General features: G+C 40.2%; 1 protein-coding gene across 1 annotated transcript; it reads right to left on the minus strand.

Annotated features, from left to right (window-relative positions):
• Positions 1-264: 264 nt before the first annotated feature.
• On the minus strand, positions 265-21,162 carry AGBL3 (ATP/GTP binding protein like 3). Its single transcript, XM_017804258.1, is given in 10 exon segments — positions 265-511; positions 1,173-1,299; positions 1,302-1,369; positions 2,182-2,225; positions 4,863-4,904; positions 4,906-4,949; positions 4,952-5,040; positions 5,042-5,083; positions 5,085-5,626; positions 21,100-21,162. Coding segments are annotated over 10 exon segments (1,308 nt in total).
• Between the last annotated feature and the right edge of the window lie 1,096 nt (positions 21,163-22,258).

Genomic DNA, 22,258 nt, shown 5'->3' on the forward strand with positions numbered 1-22,258 from the left:
TAAATCAGCATGTATTGTTCAAGACAAATGATACTTTATATTCGGGAGAGACTCTCTACTAACTACTAAGCTGGTTTAGTAGTGGTCAGAGAAGCTTCATGTGTACATTAGCCAAGGTGTGCAAACTATTTATTAAAAAAAAGAAAAAAAAAAAGAAGCAAGAATAATTTTGATTTCTGCTGGTATCTGCTCCCTTGCTGGTAGAGTCATAATCCATAACCAAAGTCTTGGGAACTATTTAAGCAAATCAGACACATTATACTTTCATGTGCCTTCATTGGCTGAAGAACTGGGGCTCCAAACTATACCCTGATGCTTTGTAGCATGTTGTCTGTTCCTTGACTCAGGCAGTAGCAGAAGGGAGAACTGCAGTGTGCCTTGTGGCTGGCAAGATTTTCTCTTTCCAAAATTTACATCTTTGCTTGCTGTTCTGGTTTTCTTGGGTCTTGTGTTTCTTGAGGGAAACCTCTCCTTCATTTTTCTTTCTTCCTTTTTTGAATTGCTCTTTGTGCTACAATCATGACATGAGCCAAAAAAGAGGAAAGAACAAATCCATATCAACTATTACAGTGTTACTATATACTAAAAAAAGTATATGGCTTTGGTTTCTTTACTAAAGGGGAGCCACAGCAAGATACAAATTCTAGTGCTAAAATGTGGAAACTTCAGTCATAGGCATAGGACTTGGTTTTATTGCTCTGGTGATATGACATTCTATTAACCTCCCTCTGAAAAGGTTAATTCCAACATTTCACAGTCAGACCATACATCCCTTTGTGGCATGCTGATACATATGAAAAGCAATGAACCTATGGCTAGAGCCTTTCCCCTATTAATTGCAGAAGGATAATGCAGGGTCAGAGATATTCTTTGCCATTAGGTTGAGATTTTCTACGCTCTGTTCTGTGGGCTGTTCACAAAGAGGTCAACAAGCTTCAGGACCTCTAGTGTTTCAGCTCCATGGGAAGCTCCATGAAAACAGTTCTGGTATCTGACACAGCATATCAGCTTCTGCTGAACACATGGGAGTTTTCCAGCACTGCTAATGTACTGCTACCATGTCTTATGTCTTTCAGTACCATGATGTAACTAGACCAAGAAACCCTCCACACAGAACCAAACCCTAGTCTTTTTGGTATTTTGAATAGAACAATAACTGAGAAACCATTTAGATATTGAAAGTCTTCTCTGCAGTCTTGAAGACATTTCAACCATTTTTTCCTCATCTTCTAGAGAACAGATTAAAGTTGGATGAATGAAAATTTTCTCTTTTGGACAGGATCATATCATGGCACACAAATTTCCTGCCTCCTGTTGCACAGATGACTTTTCATAAATGCCTTTAGCATTGGGGGTGGGACTCTCAGAGCTAAAAGATGCAGAGGTCAGTCCAGAAAATACTATATCTCCACAGAAATTCATGACAAGATATACGTAAATATGACCACACGGAATAGAAAATCCTTAGAGGTAAACTTCCTGCTACTGTAGTCTGAAGCATTTCTTAAGAATCATATGAGAAAAAAAAAAGTAATTTTCTGTATTTCAAGCTACAAAGAACCACAATGCCATAAGTGCCAATATCATATGCTTACTATACCACTACCCCCTCTGAGTCAGTCGGAAGTACTATCACAGATGCAGCAGAGTGTTACTTTACCATTACAGAAGTAAAAACAGTCACCAAAAATATTTCTTTTCTTTTTTATCAGGTGAAAACCTACAATTTTCAAGTTCGTGTAGCAAAGTCTAAGCTGTAAGGTGCAAAGCAGAAGTCCTTGAAATCATGTAGTGCAAATAAATTATTACGTATTATTTCATAAGGTCTTTGGGGCAGAATCCACTGCAGTGTAACTGGCTTGCTAAATCTGCTTTGCTCTGTGAACCAACAACAGCGAAGTGCATGCTCAGCAAGACACAGAACATTTGGTGCTATCAGTAGGTGGGTACTTAGGAAAGTAAACATCGACAATAAGCGGGGACCTTGCACCCATAGGAGTGTACAGCCTTCATTGTTCATTGCCAGAGCACCAGAACCTAGAAGGAAATGTGCTAGCAGTGAGCTATGCACTGGCACTGAGACAATATTGTGATTTTAAGATATCCAACCATTCTAAACTAGTAACTGTCTGTTTTGGAGTGTCTGTGCCACCTGGTTTGTCTTGACCTTTATTTTCTCACCTTATCCCACATATTATCATGTTGGATAATACTCCAGTCTGGATCTAAAACACAGAAAAAAAAATATTAAGAGCCAGGACATTTGTTTATTTTTTTGTTAAACTTCCTCTAAGCAATGTCAATTCCAGGAAAGCCTAGAAGAATGTGATCTGTTATGTTTTTCCCCTTGGGTATGATTCACAATAACTAGGAACAAACAGCTGCAGCTGGGGAAGAAAGTACCAAGACTGCAAAAACATTTAAAAAACATTCTTTATTAATCTCCTTTTTGGCAGGCGAGCTCTTACCCGTCATAACACTGCAACGTACTCAACTGTACCAAACTTAAACTGTGCTTAAACTCTACTTAACTGCACCTCCTGTTGCAGAGAAGCCAATTACAGCTGTAACGATTTGTGCCCAGACTTAGAGGCTGGCGAAGAGGGACTCCCTTTTAATTTCATCACTCCCTCTATACTGTGGGTGGCTCATGTGTCTTTTTTCTCCAGACCTGGTTCTCTCCAGCACCTTAGCTGGTGTGACAGGCACAGCCCCAGCACTGATGGCAGGTAAAGACCACATCTCCTCAAGTGCCAAAATGACTGCTGCAGCCCAGGCCCCTGGACTCTCCCTCAGCCTGACCTGACCTGGCAGATGTGCCACCAGCCAGCCATGGACAAGGTTAGCTGCAGCTGGCTTTAGTGCTGCTCTGCAAATTATTACAAATGCTTGTACCCTAGTGCCAGTAGGAGCAAATATTTTTTTTCCCTCTCTGGAATTTGCCTTGGGTTTATTTTTTCACTAGTGAGACTGTTGTCAGTCGATACATAATAGTGTAATAATGTGATGGAGACAGTTTAAATTATAGAAAAATGAGCTCTTCCAAATGCTGAGACTGAGTGAAACCCCAGCCAAAGAACTCTGTACTTATCTTTGTGAAACATACTCTTTACTGAGGTTTGAGATTATAGAAAAAAATGTCTTATTTGGATTTAAAAAATTAACCAAACGTATAATGCTTACCTTTTTTCACTGGGTTAGATACCTGTTGAGTATCAATGCCTTGAGTCTGTGAAGCAGAATAAAAACAGGAATGAATTATTATTATTATCAAGTTCCAAAAGACTGATTGACCAAAAGGTATTATCAGTCAGCTCCTTTATGGGTTGTTCAAGTAGTGTTCACCAGGACAGGGGAAGCTTGGTAAGAGTTCAATAACTAGTGGGAAAAAGAGTTAACATGTAAGGGGCTGGTCTTTTCCCCCCCACACACACGCAGAGGGCAACCTCAGCATTCAGTATTTAGCATGATTTTCAAAAGCTCAGAAGACTCAGCAACTTGTGTTCATTTTGCAGGCTGCTGGGTTCTCAGCATTATAAAAAATATCTAAATTAAATTATTTTTAATGAATGTAGGAACATAACATTAGACTACATTATTTTTATCTATGATCTTTAAGTATTTGTCAACTCCAACAAGACTCACATTGTCTAAATAGTTACGTAGGATGCTGAATAGCAATAATGGAGAAGTTTTTAAAAAATATTACATCTTATATTCTGACAATGACCCTTTAGTAAACTTCATCCTGGGATGAAAAATACAAGTATTTTTGATTTTATTACTTCTCTCCTTAGTGATGCTAAGGAAATGTGAAAATGTTCTCCTGATATTTTGGTTTTTTTGGTTTTTTTTTTCAGAAATGTAGCCATTTTAATTCATGAGGGCATATCATAGTTGCAAATCAAAAAAAACCCCAACATTTGCAAATAAACATGATAATCACAATGCCAGAAGGAGTACTTATAAGCAAGCTGCTCAAGATTGAATTCTTTATGCTGTTCTGTTCAGCAAGTACTTATGAACCTGGATACAAACATATATTGACAAGGGACCTCACTTCCTACTCAATATGGCTTGTTTATTTTTAGTCTGGGAACCTGGACATCCATGCTTTCTCAGTAGCATTAATTGCCACTGCTCTGTTTTTCCAGTGTTGGGGCTTCTAAAAAGAAGGATTGGCAGAAAACGCAAAAAGCTTGAGAAACACTGGTATAGCTGTTGAACCAATAAAAGCATTAATAAAGCAGTCAGCATTATAATGTTTATATACATAAAAAGAATATTACCCATAAAAATATCAATGTGTCTTCTTTCCAAATGACAGTTTTCTCTAGGTCACCATAACAATGCTTCTGTTTTACATCTAGGCTGAACAGCAGCAAAATGCTGTTGAGGGCTATGTAAAGCTCCAGCATGCATTTCTGTCAAAAATTCTACTGTAGCTGTGATAATCCTTGCTATTCACTTTTTTCAAATGTCTCTAAGAACTTTCATCAAGAACAATAACAGAAATTTTGGTAAGTCTTTTGATCTAATAAACTTAATTAGTCACTGAAGTAGATCCACATGGGAAAGTGCCCATAATCATGAGAGGAAGAGAAGTAAGAAGCTTCTTGCACTGATTGTGACTCATAGCTAGTGTTTTACTCCGTTCCTTAGACTGACTCTGATGCTCAAAAAGAAAAAAATCTTGTGTGGTCTGATTTAACTCATTAACCCAGCAGAAAACCATCTCATTCTTTTGTGCAAAGATGTAAACAATATCAAAACAGTAAGGGACATAGAGACATCAAACTAAAAAAATATAGTGGAAAGGAAAATCAACTGTTTCAAAGGGAAAGAAAATGAGGTTATCTTTTTATCATGTTTTGGGTATACCAGATGGAAGGGTAACATTCCTCCTACAATAGATCTATATTTGCAATTCAAGTCATGGCCTGTTAAAAGCAGTGGTGATTTCCCACAATCACACCATCTGGATTCAACATTCGTACCACTTTCAAGATAAAATTGTCCCACAGGAGTTGAGCTTTGCTTACCAAGAATGAAATCCATGAAGCCCTTCATTATTCAGGAGCTCTGTTTCTCCTGGATGCACCCTTACCATACTGACGGTATCACAGTATACTGGTCAGTATCACAGCCTTCCTTGTCACTTTTGGAGGGGGATAGTGGTGGTGGTGATGATGATAAAGGTGTTTCCTGCCAGTGAATGGCATAAGATGTGAATCTTGAAGAATTTGGACTTCACTGGATCTTTAGAGATGGCTCCCAGATACTCCTACAGATTGGAGTAGGGGTAAGGATAATAGTGGGCAAAGTAGCAGGTGTTTTGGTCATGAGGAAACTGGAACATCCAAAGTGAGAGATAATGATGTCCACTTTGCCTCACATTGTTTTTCTAATGCTTGATTAATTTCCAGTCCTTCACCAGCCATTTCTTATGCTGTGTCTTTGCATTAACTTCTGAGTACAACAATGGCCACAAGCCATATTTAGATAGGCTGTTATACTTGGTAAAGCTGACAATAGTGAAGTGATACAGCATCCCTGCCTGTGCATTGCTTACTTGTAAGTAGTACCACTGTGTGTCTGCTTGTGCAGAGGTCAGTGTGTGGGTCGGCTAGTATGCAAATTCAATGTTGGTAGGCAGAGAGCAGACAAACAGTGTCTTGCTGGTTAGCACTGCAGTATGATATAGCGTTAAATAGTGTGTGCTGCCATGAAAAAGCACACCACAGTGAATCAGGTGCAAATCTGATTTACACTGCTATAAATCAAAGTCTGTGTAGCTGCTCCCACTGAGCATATCAATAATGCAACTGATATCTTGATTAGGACTTTTAATAACAACTTGAATTTCTAAAAACATTCTCTGCTCTACACTTTAAAAGAAGGTGCTTAAGAAAAGGTGCTGAGTTTGTGTGTGTGATAATCACCTATAGAACACCTTCAGTGCTAAACAAGCACCCATTTTCTACTGCAGCTTGATATTTTCTATCCCAAGAATTGCTAAGTGCCTGTAACTGCCTGCAAAACGTCATTCCTCAGGAGAGGAATGTAAAACTGGCCATACTTAAGGCAGCAGTTTTCAGCTCCTCACTTGGAAAGTTTCATTAAAGCCTGAAAACCACAATACAACAACACACTTTGCTGGAGAGTTGGACAGGCTGAATAAGAATCACTTCCAGTTGCCTGCGCATGAAATTCAAGTCACTAATAAAGAACATGGAAAGCTGCACTTTTTAAAGAACAGCAACTAAAAGACTATAACAGAAATCCCTGTCCTTGTTTACAGAAAGGCAGGGAGCTGGGATTCTGAGTGTTCCTCCACATCTTATCCCTTCCAATAAATTAGCATGTCCAGTTGCAAAGGACAGAGGTTCCTTTCTAGACAGACAGCAATTACCAGTTTTCTTGGTTACCAAATGTAGCAACCTACTTATGACAGGTAATATGCCCATACTGCAGAAGTAGCTAATTTCTAGATAAACATGATGTCAATGAGTACCAGTGCTTTTCAGTGTACTACAAGCTTTTACTGTGTTGGCCTCAAAAAGGGTGCCAGCTCCCTTTCAGTTTTGTGTTTCTGAAAATTTAGTGGCCACAACTAGTTATGCTAGGATTGCAAAACTGTTACTATGCTTTCTTATCAATATAGAAGTATTTCAGGACCAAAATCAACAACTGCCAGAAGTTCCAAGTTCATCCGAGGCAACTGGATAAACTTAGCAAACACAGGAAAGAATAAATAACTCTCATACTCAACCAGTGACAGTGGAATAAAGCAACTAAGTTCCTTCAACTCTGTCCAATTAATTCTTGCCAGATGTAGAAGCCTGTAATTAAGCACTGATCCAATCTGGCCAGGTTTTGTTTATAAATTTTGGCAAAAACACTATAGCAAATAGGATAACAAAATATTCTCCCAACACAGATTTCAGTGTTGATGTTGCAGTCATACAGCTCTCATCTTTTTCACTTTCTCTTCTGGCTATTATAATTCTCCTCTCATATTTTCACAAAAAACTCATTTTAAGCTGGTTCGTATTGTTATTCATTGAGAACAATGGCTTGAGCTGAGCTGGACTTCTGGGATAAGTAACAGTACAGGCAGAACTTATGGATGATGAGACAGATGCATAACTATGTAACTAATTTTCATCCCTATCTATAGGAAAATAATTTATTCCCGAGTGCTTTAAAATAACATTTCCTTTACAGTAGTGACATTACTATGTACTCTTGATCTGTATAATCACAAAACACCTACCAGCTCCACAGTCTCTAGGACTAAACAGTCATGGGAGTTTTGCTGTTTGCTGCCACAAGATGAATGCCATGACTTCTATATCGGCTATATATGTTATGGTCATATCAGTTTGTACATGAAATGAGAGAACACTGGTTCTTAATGCACATAGGAAAGTTTCTTCGTCCCTCTCATCATCACATTCCATGTATACAACCCCCTCTAGAGTCAGACTCTGCATCTTCAACTTTGGAAAGCAATGTAAATGTTTCTCTCTGTAGTGAAGATCGTCCTGAGATGCACACAGGTGTGGAACATCTGTGCCATGCTATTAAAATATTTGAAATAAATTATGTCTCTGAGAAAAGAAATTTGAACCATATTATTTCCCTACTTATTATGAGAGAAAATTGTACATTTAATATAACTATATTACTACAGTGTGCCACAAGAAAACCCTTGTAATATGAGCAAACAGTGGGGAAAAATATCATGAAACTGTCCTTAAAACTATTCTGTTTTGTAAGATGAAAAGTAATATTAGCTGATTAATATCCTGTTATTTCCAGAATTACTTTTTTCCTTTCCCAAAATGCCAGTTGAATGATCAAATTTGCTTCTCTTGTATAAACAATAATTTCTGTAATTTAATCACAAAACAAAATCAGTCATGTGCTCTTATTTCAATTATCTATTTTTATTTCTATCATTGTAGTAATTAAAAATCATCATCTCAATCATGTTGTGTTAGTGCAATGTTTTGCTAAGAGTCAACCTTCCTTTAGAGGGGTTAACAGGAGAGGCAGGGATAGGAGGCAGGATTGACTTTGCCCAGAGATTGGAGTGAAAAAACTGCCAATATGTTATAAATCTGTCCTGTCCACTGGGCATCACTGTCACTTACTGGAGTTTACAGGGGAAACTTCACAGCCTAAACTTTAGTCTGGGATCTCCAGGAATCTTTGGGTACTTCTGGTGAGAAGTTATGTACTGCTATATTCTTTCTTAGGAAAAAAATGTTTGTCTTGGTAGCAGCTTGATTTAAGATGTTTTCTTTAAGCTTAATATTGTAAATTGTTTCACTGTCTCAGTCTTAATTTGTTTCTGAGTGAATCAAGAATGGCAGGAATTCAGGATGAGTGCACTAAAGCTTTGTTTGATATTAGAGAAAACTTTCTTCACAAATTATTAATTTGTTTTTAAAACATCTCTGCTATCTTTCCTTAAAAGTTTTATTTGGTTTTGCAAAATAGAGTGATAGGTGCTATTTTGAGATCCATGTGTAAACTTTATGAAGGAAGTCTTTGACACGTTTTCTTTCATGTGATTCTTTCTACAGTGTCACAGTACACCTAAAGTTCTTTGGGTTTGCTACTTCTTTCCCTAAGAACCATTTTTTTCTAGTGAACAGCTAAGAGAACAGAGGAAAACAGAATCGACTTTTGAAAATTTCGGTTACTGCTGCCAAGAGGTGGAACAAGAATGTCCACGAGGTGGTAGCAGTCTGTAAGGGAGGGCCGGGAGACGGCTCTGAGCTTCTCTTCTTGATCCAGGGAAGCAAATATGTATGCCCTGTGTGTCTTGTGCGTTATAGTGGAACATTTGCAGTGTACAAGCAGAGTTATTTTAGATCTATTTTTTTGAATTATTTCACTTCGAGGTAATCTCTTGTGAGGTAAAGCAGTGAAGGATAACACAGCATCTCTCTTGTTGGCCCCATAGGCTGGCAGGACATGACTTGAACAAGGATGCCAAGTGCAAATCCATTTTAAAATTGCCAGCATAAGCTGACATCCGGGATTGTGTGCTGCTGTGAGGCCTTCGAGGGCTCATTCAGTCCATTTGCTTTTTGTAATCTCCTAATGGCATCCAGAATAGCACAGCCCCATGCAGAGTATTGACTTCCTATATACTCCTTCAGCCCTCTAGGATCTGTTCAGAGTAATGTGAGGGGTTAACTTTGTGCTGGCTGGCTTTATGAGAGATCAGATGTCATCCACCCTCCCGGGCTGACATAAAGTTCATGTTAATAGAAAAAGACACTGAAAACTTCATCATGTGCCCTGTCTGATTTGACAGAAGTGCAGTCATATGCCCACACATGATCAAGATTAAATTTGTGCTTGCAGAGTGATTTGGCAGTGTGCAAATCCCTATTAATGTGCATGAAACGACAGTTCTGGGGAAAAAAAATATTTTTACTTCAGTTGCTCCTGCTATAATAGAGAAGAGAAAGGGGAGCTTCTGATGGATTACTGGGGCAGACAACTATAGGGATAATTTTGGTCTGGGTTGTAATTAGCAGAAAAGATATAGGAGACTGTTCTCTAGACCATTTTGCTGTGAATTCTGGCAGGATGTCATGCTTTTTTGACACCTGGAATTTGTGGGAAGGTGTGTGAGCACTGGCAGCACTAATCTACTTCTATCCTGTATCTGTTCTACATCATACTTGAGTGAGGTTATTGTGTGTCAGCAGGACTTAATGTAAAGGCAACATTCAATTACAACAAAGTTAATTTAAATCTGCAGTGAAGATGAGCCCTGCATTTCTATGTATAAATGCTAGCTGTGCTGTGAATAGCAGCAGTTTAATTTGGGCATGGTGCTCGGATGTGAACGCTCAAACATTTTGCAGCATGCGGTTTAAATCTTTTAAAGCAAGAGAAACGGTGTCAGTACTAGTATTGACTCAACTTTCGTGGTCGTTTTCTTACTGAGAGCCACAACCAACAGTCTGAACTGCCTTTTCCTCCATGAAGTCCATCTTTTCTACAAGTTTTTCTCCTCAGTGCTAATGATTTAAACACCTATTCATCAGTCAGTAGGACTGTCCCTGGAGGCAAAGAAGTCTAAATGTCACTTAATGTTGCAGAAATGAAGAAAAGGTTTGTACTAGATCACTTTCACCTGGTGCAAACATGCACACATGCTTTAAATTTCTCTCAGTTTCTATAGGACTGTTCTTAGTGGTACAGTGAAATGTGCTTATGTTAAACACATTACAGAGGAGGTTCAAAATAAATCATGTCTCGAATTGACTTGATTCCCTTCTCGGCTGTTTTCATTTGGCTATAATACAGCTTATGGAGTGATAAAATGCAGCACTGAAAGTAACAGTTTGGTTTGTTTTTCTCTGATAAAATTGTTGATACATTTTCCTATTTCTGACTTCATTTCCATGTTTTCCTTTGATTCTGCAATTCTCAAAGGTGCATCCTCCATTTTACAGAAAGCAAACTGTTCAAGAACATATATATTCCAGGTACTTTTAGCTAAATAAAAAATAATATACTCTCTGGATAGTTATACAGCTGGCTCACTTAAGGGATTTTGTAAATGTCTATGAATTTTTACAGGTATTTGAGAAACTCTTAGTCAAACAAGCTCCTTTAAATACAGTTATTTTTGCTTTGTTCTTTTCTGTTCTTTCCAGATATTTTATTCTCTCGGGCCATCTCACAGCGTCACATCCCTAGCAGCCAATACTGATTCTTGTGACCACGCTTGGGTTTCTTTTTTATATTTTTCCCGTTTCCCAGCTCAAACTTTAATAAGCCTCCTGGGCTTTCTTTGAAGATTTCATTTGCAACTCCAAAGAAACCCTTGTGTATTTTGAGTCTTCTGTGTGAATTAAAAAGACAAGTTGACTTTATTTTAAAGACTGAACATAGAACTCTTGAAGATAGCTGGGTATTTGACGCACACCTGAATTCAAGCCTGGTGTATAGAAAAAGTAAAAAATATTTAAAATATTTTTCTACTTTCTTTAACAGATTGCTCTGAGCCTGTTGTTACTGAGTTACAAAGGAGGTCTGTAAATATGTTTCTTTCCCATTTTCCTCCAACTGTTCTTGTTCTTGTATATATACAAAAGTTTCCTCAAATACTTGGGGAATATTTCTAATATTTTTCTTTGTAACCTCATTCTGTTTAAAGTCTCGGTTGAAGTTCTTGAGACATATTCAAAAAACCTAAGATCACCTAAAAGAAAATCTGAAATGTTATGGTACAAACTTGGCCTTACAATGTCAGAAAGTTTGCAAACAACAGTATATGCCCTGTTCTGAGGCAACCCTGTTTTAACACAAATGCTTCCCAAAATCATGTTACTGCATTCCAGCACAAGCCCTTGAGAGACATGGATGATGCTGAGACACTCCTGGAAATGGCTGGGGAAAAAAGGAGTCAGAGAAAAGGGGTGGTGACAGCACATGGGTCTTACTCCTCCAGGGATAGGGAGTGTCTTTTTATTATATGGTTGTGCAGTGCTTAGCACATCAAAGCTTTGAACCCTGTTAAAGGTTTTTGGATATTTTGGAATGCCAGTAAATACTATTCTATTTAACGACTCATGCTGAAGCAGATGCCTGTGTTTGGTTATATGAATACATCGTTCAACTGCAGTGGTTTTACTGCCTAGATCCCCCTTGGCAGTCGTGCTATAGACACCTAAAGTCAGGAGAGATGAATCCCATCCTTGGAGACCTGTACCTTGCCGCCTGTATAACTAAGCATAGAAAGCTGATGTGTAGATGGTGCCTAACCCAAGCCCAGTCAGAGGGCTGGGTGCTGCAGGGACTATGGCCCTGGCATACTGAAGGGACTCCTCTAGATTTTTTCTGTTCTATGAATCTGTCATAACCACGCCCACAGAGCCGGACACATCCGGGGCAGAGCATGAGCTCCAGATAATAATCTTTCTCCCTTTTCCCCTCTGCCACATCTTCCCTCCCTGCTCTGTCCTTCCTTTCGGCTAATCCCTGCTGCTGTTCCCAGTGCTGTGCTTGTGCCCACACTGTTTTCTACCCACACTGCTTTCTACCCACACTGCTGTTTTTTCACTGATTTCACTGATTTTTCACTGGTCATTTTTCACTAATGTTTTTCTAAATACAGGGGCAGCAGAAGTAAGAGAAATTCCTTCCTCAGCTTTTGAAATAGAACATAAGACAAGGGTTCACACACCTATTGCTGTGTTTCTGATAACTGTCAACAGTGAACCCTGGGGAAGGATGCAGGGCAAGCCCACAGTGGTACTTTCAGCCTACAGAGGTCTGACTCAAAAGCTTTCTAAATCAAAGACATTATCTTTGAATGACATTGCACAAACAAGGTAGAGACATGGCAGTGGGTCTAAGGTTGATGTGTCCAATCCTTTCTCCACCCTCCTTGCTCTTGACTGGCCATTGCTGGCTGCGTGGCTGTTTTGTAAACTTGGGTTTACTAATAGGAACCAACTCAATTATTTTTCCTTTTTTTTTAAAATTAAATAATAATTAATTTTTTCTATTTATAAACTCCATGGCGATTGGCTATAGTCAGTTAATGAAAGCATTGCCATCAGGGGTGATTAGGGCCTGGTGGGAGACCAATGGTAGCAGGGTTGATGCATCTCAGTGTCAGTGAGTTTGTGACTTGCACTAAAGATTGTCTCTGATTTAATACTCAGCCATCCAGGACATGGATGCCCTGGGATAATGAGTCTCTGAAGAGTCTTGTGTCTTAGGAAGACCTCTACAAGGAACAGTGCAGCCAGAAGGCTTCTTTAGCTCAGAGGTTACACCCCAAAGCTGTAAAATGCAGGCTTGATTGTGAACAATGTGACACCAGCGCTGGGAGGAACAGTGACCAACATTCCAAAATGGCACAGAAATAGGGAGAGAGGCAGTAAGAAAAGCTGATGGGGAAGATGCTTTAGGGAGGGAAAAGTTGAGACATCTGTTTTACAAGAGGGAAGGTGAGCAGACATTATATGCTTAGTGATGGCAAGCTCTGATCCTCCAGCACTGCATCAATAAACAAGAGCATTTAGAGATCAGCTATCCTGATTGACTCCTGTTAAGTACCATGAACTTGAATTTACATTTCCACAGCACCAGTGATAGCCTAAAGGCATCTCCCCCACGCCTCCGAAGCTAACCCAGTTTTTTGCAGTCTGCTTTCCTACCTGACTCAATCTGGAAATGACACCAAGTAGTGGAATGGCAAATAGATTATTTTTCTGTGGCTTCTTGTACCTGCTATGTTTCTAATATACCACTCTTACCTTGGGTGTTTTTTTGCTGCTGTACCAGAGCATGGAAAATATTTTGTTATTTGCTCATTTATTTATTTATTGTTCCATTTCGTTATGGAAACATGCTGTGTAGAGGTGATGTGGTCTGTGGAAAATACTCAGCATCCCTTCAGTGATTTCTGGACTAGCACGCTGATGGCATGTCTGTATTTCCTAGCTCAAATGTACTGGAGCTATCTCCAGTTAGGGCTGGAGTACCTGAGCAGTGCTGTGCTGAGACAGCAGTCTGGACCTGCAGGACAGCACAGCAATTTTGCTAGTGACTCCTTTGCTCTGCAGGGAAAATTAGCTGGCCAGGCTGCTGTACTTGAGGTGTTAGGCTGTTTCCCAATGCAGAACTAATTTGGTGGGCATTAACTCAGCAACCTTTGCACCAGGCTCTGTTGTACAATGCAGTTGTGCTCTGTTGCCTGTTTCTGCACCAAAGAGGTCTGTGATATGACAGACAACATGACAAACACTAACACAGCAGAGGTTATTTTAGTCTCTCTATTGCAAGATAGCTGTATATAGATTAGGACACTGTGGAGTAGATTTGGTGATACTTAATGAGTCAAGAAGATCTAGGGCTGGCTGGGTAAATCAGCAAAGCAGATCTATAACACAGAAAACAAACAGTTCAATAATGTTCCTACTTTTAAAATAAAAGCAAAGCCTCTTGACTCACTGAAATGACAACAGTTCAAATAAAGTAGCACTAAAAAGGCGATGAAGCCACTGCACTAGCTTTAAGCTATGTGGCATGGATGCTGCTAAGGAAATTGGTGCAGCAGCAAGAATTCTGCATGGACTGCAAAATGCTGCTGAGAAGCTATATAAAATCACCATAGGTTCATGTTTCAGCTAGTTGAAACACTTATTGTCCGGAAAGAGGTATGTATCAAAAAGTTCCTGCTCTATAGGTGACTTCATGGACTTTTCTAGACTGCCTCTGATCTTGGATGATTTCTTCTATCTTTTCCCTAAACATTTAAAAATATTTTTCTAATGGACCGACCATTAAATCAAAGCATAGTGACAAGCATCTTGCTTGCCTTGGTTGTTTTTTCCTGGGCCCTTTAGAAATAGCTCAAGGAATCCCTGGGGATTGTAGACCACAGACTGAAAATCACTTATTAATTCTCTTTCCTTGTGCCTTGCAGATTTCTGGGACACAGCATGTCCTTCAGCAGAAAAATCAGGGTGATGCCTCACAAATGCTTTCATAGCTTATTTGAGACAGGAAGTATGTATTTTAGGTCAAGATAGTGGGGTATAAACAGCAAAAAGAACCTGATAGGGAGCAAAAGGGCTAAGTGACATTTAGAGTATGATAATGAATTATGTTCTTAATTTTTTTTTGCATTTTAAAATTTTCTTTGAGAGGTGAGATGAGAGATGAGTTTGTAGAGTAGAAAACACTGACTAGACTTATTCTGCTGTGGCTAAGTAGGTTTTTTTATATTAAATTTGGGTTAGGAACAGTTTGTGGCAGATACTTTCTTCTTCAATTGTATTTTTAACTTTTGGCAAAGTCTCACAGTCTTTAAGTTGTTTATTTTTATAGATTTGAGAAAGCAAAATAAATAAAAACAAGCTATTTGTGCTTGTGTCATTCAAAGTCATGACTATGACTTTCACTGTCAAAACCACGACCCAACAGCTGTTTTCCTGCAGTTGTGGAGAGCTTGGATAATACTTGATAGTGATAAAGGTACAATATATTTTCCCAGAAGCCCCTGGCTTTGCTTCCAGTAAGACAAAGTTCTTACTTTTGGAGCAGTTGCCAAAAGATAAAACTCATGTTATAAGACTGCATTTTTCCAAGTAAGTCATTACCAGCAGCTGACATTACCTAGAGTAGAGATCACTGCTTTCATGTAGGGGGAATTTATCTTGAGATATACACACATCATTGTGGATGAGCATCCTGGACCCCTCTGTGCTGCTTCTGGCACCAGACACTACAGCATTGCTCCCCTCCTGCATGATGGGGTGGGTCGTGGGAGGCAGCAGGACTTCTTAGGCTCTGCATCCAGATGTCAGGTACTACTGATCCTGTGATTCCTCTTCCATCAGCTTTGGAAAAGTCTCTAGATGTTTCTATGGATGGGGAACTTCCCTGTGTTTCAGTGCCAGTAATGGGAAGCTCGGGAGGGTCTTCACTTGGCACGGCCTCACTCAGAATGATTTTGCATCAAGGCCTGAGAAGCATGAGCTGGTAGGGCAGAGGTTTTAAGGCTTAGTTTTCACAGAGAATGCCACTGGCATTAAAGGAGCTTTCTGGTATTTCTGGATCTAAAACGTCCAAATTTAAGCAGGAAAAACATACTGAAGTCACTCTTATTTTCTGTTTTTACAGCTCCAGTTCTCACAATACACCACAGATTTTACTGTCTAACCATACAAGGCTGCATCCTCAATAAGGATATCTCTATGTCAAGGAATTTCTCCTTGAGTTTGGCATGGCCAGGAGCTGAATGCCCAGCACTGTGTGCAGAGGGGAAGCTGGGCACAGTGACCCTTGGATGAACAGCAGGCAGGACCAGTACAAGCATGTGGAGAGCCCCAAGAGAGCAGGACGTGTTTGGCAACCACCATCACCATCCTCCAGAGGGAGCTTAAAGAGACAGTTGAGTACAGTGCATGGGGAGTGAGAACTGGAGAGGGTGCCCACTCACACGCCTGCAGCCTTGCTGCAGCCTTGCAGCCTGCACTGGAACAAAAGGGATGCCAGGTCAGTCACAGTCTGTGCTCACTGGTACTGACAGCAAGTCCAAGGGGTGGCCTTGCTTCTCCAGCTGGACTTTGCACTGAGAGAATAGGGGTGTCCTGGATACCTGCTTGTTAATTAAACCTTATTTGCTACAAATAAATTATTAGCATCTCTCTGTTTTGATTCCCACGGGAATCTGCTGTTCTCCCTCTGCTTCTGCTATGTCAGGAGACCCTGCCTGCTGGAAACATTTACCCCATCTGAGAGTTAATCACCCAGTTTCTGTTCTAGGCGTGTCCTGCCAGCCTTTCTGAGACAATAGTTCTCCACCACAGCCTTGCTTTGAGTAACCCATGAAATGTAATATCTCCTCAGTTAAGATATTAATGAGCATGAGGCAGTGTCTCCTGTTTTCACATACCTGGCTAAAATGTTGAACCAACAAACTACCTTATCTTCTCTATAATGTTCCTCCTTGCTAATTACTTCTTGAAGGCTAAGAACTTTACATCTCTTTCCATAGTAAAGCCCTCAGACTCATTGTTTCAATGAGTTTATGTGGCTTTTACTGTGAGGATCAGCTACCAACACTTTGGAGAAGCCACAAGAGCACCTGTGCTTCTCCCAAGAACCCAGAAAGTTGGTTTTGCAACCAGTTGCCATAAATGTATGGTGACTTATGAGATCAGTTTAATTTTCAACAGCAGAGGCTCTGACCTTGTGTGTAGGGGATGGCTGTGAACTGTATTTTTTTAATCTTGAAACTACTGGTAGAACACAGTAATTGGAAAGATTATTTTACCCACTCACAGGAAATTTACTTTATCAACTTCCAGTAACCTCTACTAATCTTAGCCATGTCCTATCTGAATTCTTGAAATGCTGCTCTTAAGTAACACTGACTTAAAAGAAAAACTACCCTCTCACTGTGTTTTGTAACTGTATTTAAATACAGATCTCTCTAGGTTAGAAAGAATATGGAGTTTTTAGTAGTTTTCAAGTAACAATGTTCTAAACTGGAACACCTAATTTGTAGTTGATTATAACTGGCCAAACAATGAATGACCACAGCATCCTCTGCTTTGGAACACCAAGAGCAGTAGGATAACTTCACTTTTGTTAGTATAGTACTACTGTCTCTTCCAAGGGAAATATTGAGGAAACTTGCACATGACAGCAAGTAGAATGAGGTGAATTTTTATGTGTTCTGAGAGGAAAATGCTTCTATTCATTTCTTCATTAGATATGAATGGGTTTGTTGTGTGAACTTCTTGATTAAGGGTACCATAAATAGTAAAGGTTTCTGTAAGTTCAGAAAGTGTCTCTACTGCATCATGAAGGAAAAATTTACCAAGTATTGTGATATATCAGCTCTGGCTCAGGATGTCCTTGAGAGTAAATCACTGGAAATACTAGATATGTTAGTAATGTGCTATTATATATGTTCACCTTCTTGTATCTTGTCCTTTGCATCCATTATTGGCCACAGCTGGAGATGAAGTATTGTGTCTGAGGGACTTTTTGTCTGATTTGGTAGAGACTTTTAATTCTTGTGCTTTTCTGAACATTTCTCAGTTAAATCAGACACTCAGAAGGTAGCAATAAAGCCCTGTTTTGCCTGTCCCATGGCAATAGGCTAGAAATTTTGCAATGCCTGTGTCAAGCACAGTGGCATTATTTTAACATTTTAATGCCAATTCTTTCAAATACTTTGCTATGAATATAAGTTATCATATTTAAACACAGCTCTTGCTCATGGAATCCCAACTGTGCACCAATGGTGTTAGATTGTCAAACCTAGCTGGGATTATCCTAATGACATTCTATACAGTTCTGACTTGAAAACTTCACCACAGATGTTACCGTCTTCATATCTATCCTCCACCCCGTCACATAGTCTTGGTTTGAAGAGCTACAGGGCACAGATCACATGGAAAGTTGTTTTTGAGTTTCACTATTTCCTCTGTCAGAAATCAGCAATGTGGTTCTTATCTGAATTTGTCAAACACTAGTTTCCAGCCACCAGATATGATTTTTACTTTTGCTGCTTGAAAGTAAGACTCATCTCCTCTTAGAAATGCTTTTCTGTGAAGACATTGCTGGGTCTGATCAACTGGTCTTTTGACCATCTGTTTAGTAAACCAAAAAAGGGTTAGGGACCCCTGATAGAAAATAATGAAGTTGTTTTGGGTTACTGGGTACTGCTCAGCAACTGAGCTGCAGCAATGAGTTGTGCTTGTGCTCTGAGCTTGCTGCAAGCAGAGAGGATATGTGCAAGCATAAGCCACTGTGAACTCCAGTTTATTTTGCACTTGGAGCTGCCAAAGAGGTCACCTTCTCAACCCAGTCACTGAGCAGTCACTTTTAAAGCTGTAGCAATCCCCTTGCTTTGGATTTTTTATGAGCCTTGGGCTAATTTATCCTCATTGTGCACATTCAGTGCCTTGTGACAAAGTTCAAGAGACTGAAGGGGCCATGGAGACAGATTTCTCTTCCCATTTTTAAGTAGTGTCAAAGTGAAGACACATGAAGGGCAGAGAATGGTTTTTGCACTGTTGTGTAGCTCCTGGCCACAATTCCAGCTTGAGAGCAAGCCAGAGGATTTGTGCCATTGGGATCACTTTGGACCTTTTTTTGGGGCTTAGAGAGAAATTCCAGGTGGTCCTCACAGTATGACTTTTCTCAGACCTTCAAAAGAGGTGATTTAAATTTTGCTCTGTAATTAATTTATTATAACTAGCAACAACTTCCTCTTGTTTGCAATTTAGTTCAAATTAAATTTCTCTATCATTTTTGTCTGCATGAACTTGTGAATCTTGTTTTTAATTGACCAATTTAGGTAGATCAAGAGATAATATTTTTCTAGCAGTAAGCACCCACAGGCTCCAAATTTCCCATGTTAAATCACTGTATTAGCCCTGGGCCAGGGTAGGGTAATATTCCTTCCTGAAGAGTTTATCAAGAGCATCTTGGGATCAGGGTAGCAAATTATTCAGGTTAAACACTGCTTGAAATTCAAAAGTTCCTGTGAATGCAGATTTTGTATACACGGAAAAGCTTTGTGCTAAGAGGATGTAAAACCATAGTGCTTTTTCAGTCAGGTAGTTCTCTGGTTTGCAGCAGGTTGTTTTGTTTTGGAGCCTGACCTGATCCAAAGCCTATGGAAGTCAGTGCAAAAACTCAAAAGAGAATCTTGGCTTTAATTCAAGGAATTAAGTTGTATGCCTTAATGCCATAGGATATTATTGCACTAAAGAGCTTATTAGGATTATAAATGGGATTAGGTATTACCATGAGTGAATGCAAAGAGTTTACATGGCTGGCATAAAGCTGCAAAGCTTTATTCCACCTTTCAGGGAAATGGAGAAAAGAAAAAAAAAATTACATATCACAGCATTACACACAATGAGGTGCATTTCGTGTCTTTCAAAGTGGAGAAATCTGGCACTAATAGTAGGATGTAGAAATAGATATTACTGTATTTTCCAAGGAAGCAGTTCTCACTGAACAGTGAAATGAAAATGTCTCATGTGCTTCCATGCTCTTTGTTTTAAGTTTTAGATTTTTGATTTTTTCCACATTTATTTTTCCAAATGAGTTTTTGGTTGTGTTGCTTCATTAGCCCCTAGAGAATCTGCAAAGGACCCCTAGTGCTGCAGGGAAGCGTGGAAAAGAGAGGAGAAGAGAGGACATCTGAAGCAGCTGCTGTCAGTGCGAGCAGATGGAGGAGGCAAAAGGCTTTCCTGAACTGCATTTTCTGGAGGAAAAGAAAGGCAAAGCACATGAGGGAAGAGGCAGAAGTGGGAGGAGAGAGGAGCAGGGAGGATGACAGGGAGGGGAGCAGAGCATGTTGTGCCAGGGAACATGAATGGAGGCACACAGATGATGGGTGGGGATCATGTCCCCTGTGCCTCAGCCTGGGGAAGGGTTGCTGAGGACTGACACTGCAGACATCTCCACACCGCGCTTTTGCAGCAGGCGGCGAGTGGGAGGCCCTTGCTGCTTGACTTTGCTCTCCGATGGCGGAACAATCCTGTGACAGCAGGAGGTCACTTGGGCTGCCTGGCTTTTGCTGAGGGTGAAGAGCGGGTACAACCACCTTTCTCAGAGGAATCACAGGGGGATAAAGGGGCTGTGAGTCTGAGCCAATGGTTCCTACTTGTCGTCTTCTTTTTTTGAGTTCCCGCAGAGGAATAATAACTCCTGACAGCTATCAGACAGAAGGGATAAAAGTCAGCTCAAATATTTTTCCTCCATCATATCAATGTGTTTTTATTTTTCACTGGTTTGTTTATGTCTTGTTATTGGAAACTTACAGAGGGCTGCTAAACAGAGTTTGCTACGTATGTAGCTTTGATGTTATAATGACTGAGCATGAATTTCATATGAAAAACAAGCTTACTTTCTATATATCACTATTGTGAGGTGGCCCAATGTGACTGCCCTGACTCCTGAAGGAACTATGCCTGATCTGTTCCAGATATTCTCTGCAGGGGATTCTTGGATGCCTTCTACAGTGCAGTCACAAATGTACTCAGTATCAGAGCCTTCCCAGTTCCCATGGGACAAGGGGCCAGCTTTCCCAAGGAAGGTGTTTGTTAGGACTTCTTGATAACAGCTACTTGTAATTTTGATGTTATTTATGGACAGTTTTTCCTTGTTTCATCCTAGCTAATATTTGTCCTTCTTTGTTATCTATACCCTGCAGCTACATCCATGTGGGAATCACAATTTCACTTGGCTGTTTCAGGGGGCTGTGCATGCTGGGACAACTTCCCTACTGACTGTGGAGCCCTTACTTCACTTGTACTTTCTCTTCATCCCCTTCCTACAGGAGTTAAAAATGCTGAACAGTTTATCAGCTTCTGTCCTCAAAATGCCTAGAACTGAATGTAGCCTTCTGGATGGGGATGCAATGGTGTTAAGATCCTCTCAGATTTCTCATAATATAGCTCCTTGTGGTACTATTTAGGTATAGGCAGCTTTCGTCCAAAATTTGCTGACCATATTTCATTCCAATGTAATAGCTGACTTGCTTTCCCTTTACTCTTGTCTGAGACTGGTGCTTACCAGATCTTCTAGTTTAAGACTTTTGAGTGAAAGGACTTTCCCCTCCATCTGTGTGTTCCTCATCCTAGCTGTCTGTATACTGACATTTTCAAGACTGACTGTGCTGCATCTGTACTATGCCCCCTTTTTAGTAAAGTTCAGCATCCACAGGCTGGAGTAACACGTTGGCTTGGAGTCCAGGATTATTACTGATTTATTAGTACATAGTGATGTACTTACAAAGTATCTAGCATGGAAAGACCTTGATCCCGGAGTGTTTTTGGTAAAAAATGCAGTTACTAAAGCCAGATCTAATACAACTTGCTGTTTTCCATGTGGTTGGCCTGCTGTTATTTTTCTTCCCTTGCTTTCAGACCTGCAGCCACTACCCCTGGTGCAGACAGATGCAAGCCTGCTATGCCCATGCCAGCAGCACCCTGGATGTGGTGTACAGATTTGGGCTGCCTTGAATCCAGATAGCTTTTGTGAGATGTGGAGAAGAGTTTGCCTTCTCCTTGTGCCTACAAAAACCAATATGGTGTTTTGATGAAGCAAATGGGAGTTTGTGCCTCAGGTTACTTGTGGGGCAGAAATTGCTGTATGGCTGAGAAATTTGCCTTGTCTCCCATCTGCAGTGCCCCTTTTCACCCCTTGTAAGCCTGCATAGGTCACACTTCCAAGGGATGTGTTCCAGCAGCCTACATTGGAGGGCATGTTAACAGTCCTGGGATTTCCAGCTCTTGCTCCTGGTGTCCTAACCAGAGGTAAAGGGAAAAAAAAAACCCACAGGTTATTGAGTTCTCCTAATAGCACAAGACAGAGATTCTCCCACTAATATTATTCATGTTTACCTATTCTGTCACCCATGATTACATGGTCATTGTGATGGTAGTCTGGAGCTCCCACATTTTGATGTGTTTTTCACCAAGCGCTCTTTCTTCCTGTATGGTTGTGCAGCCACTGTCTCCCAGATAAAGCAAGGTCTCTTCTAAGCAAGTTCAGCTTGCTCAGTGGATGCCCTTTGTAGATAGTTTGTGCTTCGTGCGGATGCTTTTCTTCGGTATCATATCAGACTCGGAGCTCCTGCAAGTGGTCCCTGGCCATCTGCTATACCCTGTCAGGCACAGTCTGCAGGACAGTGCACAGTGTACTGCTTTGGCAGGAAGCTTACAGAGCTGGG

The sequence above is a fragment of the Lepidothrix coronata genome, unplaced genomic scaffold (assembly GCF_001604755.1).
Source record: "Lepidothrix coronata isolate B3197 unplaced genomic scaffold, Lepidothrix_coronata-1.0 Scaffold9, whole genome shotgun sequence".
Lineage (NCBI taxonomy): Eukaryota > Metazoa > Chordata > Aves > Passeriformes > Pipridae > Lepidothrix > Lepidothrix coronata.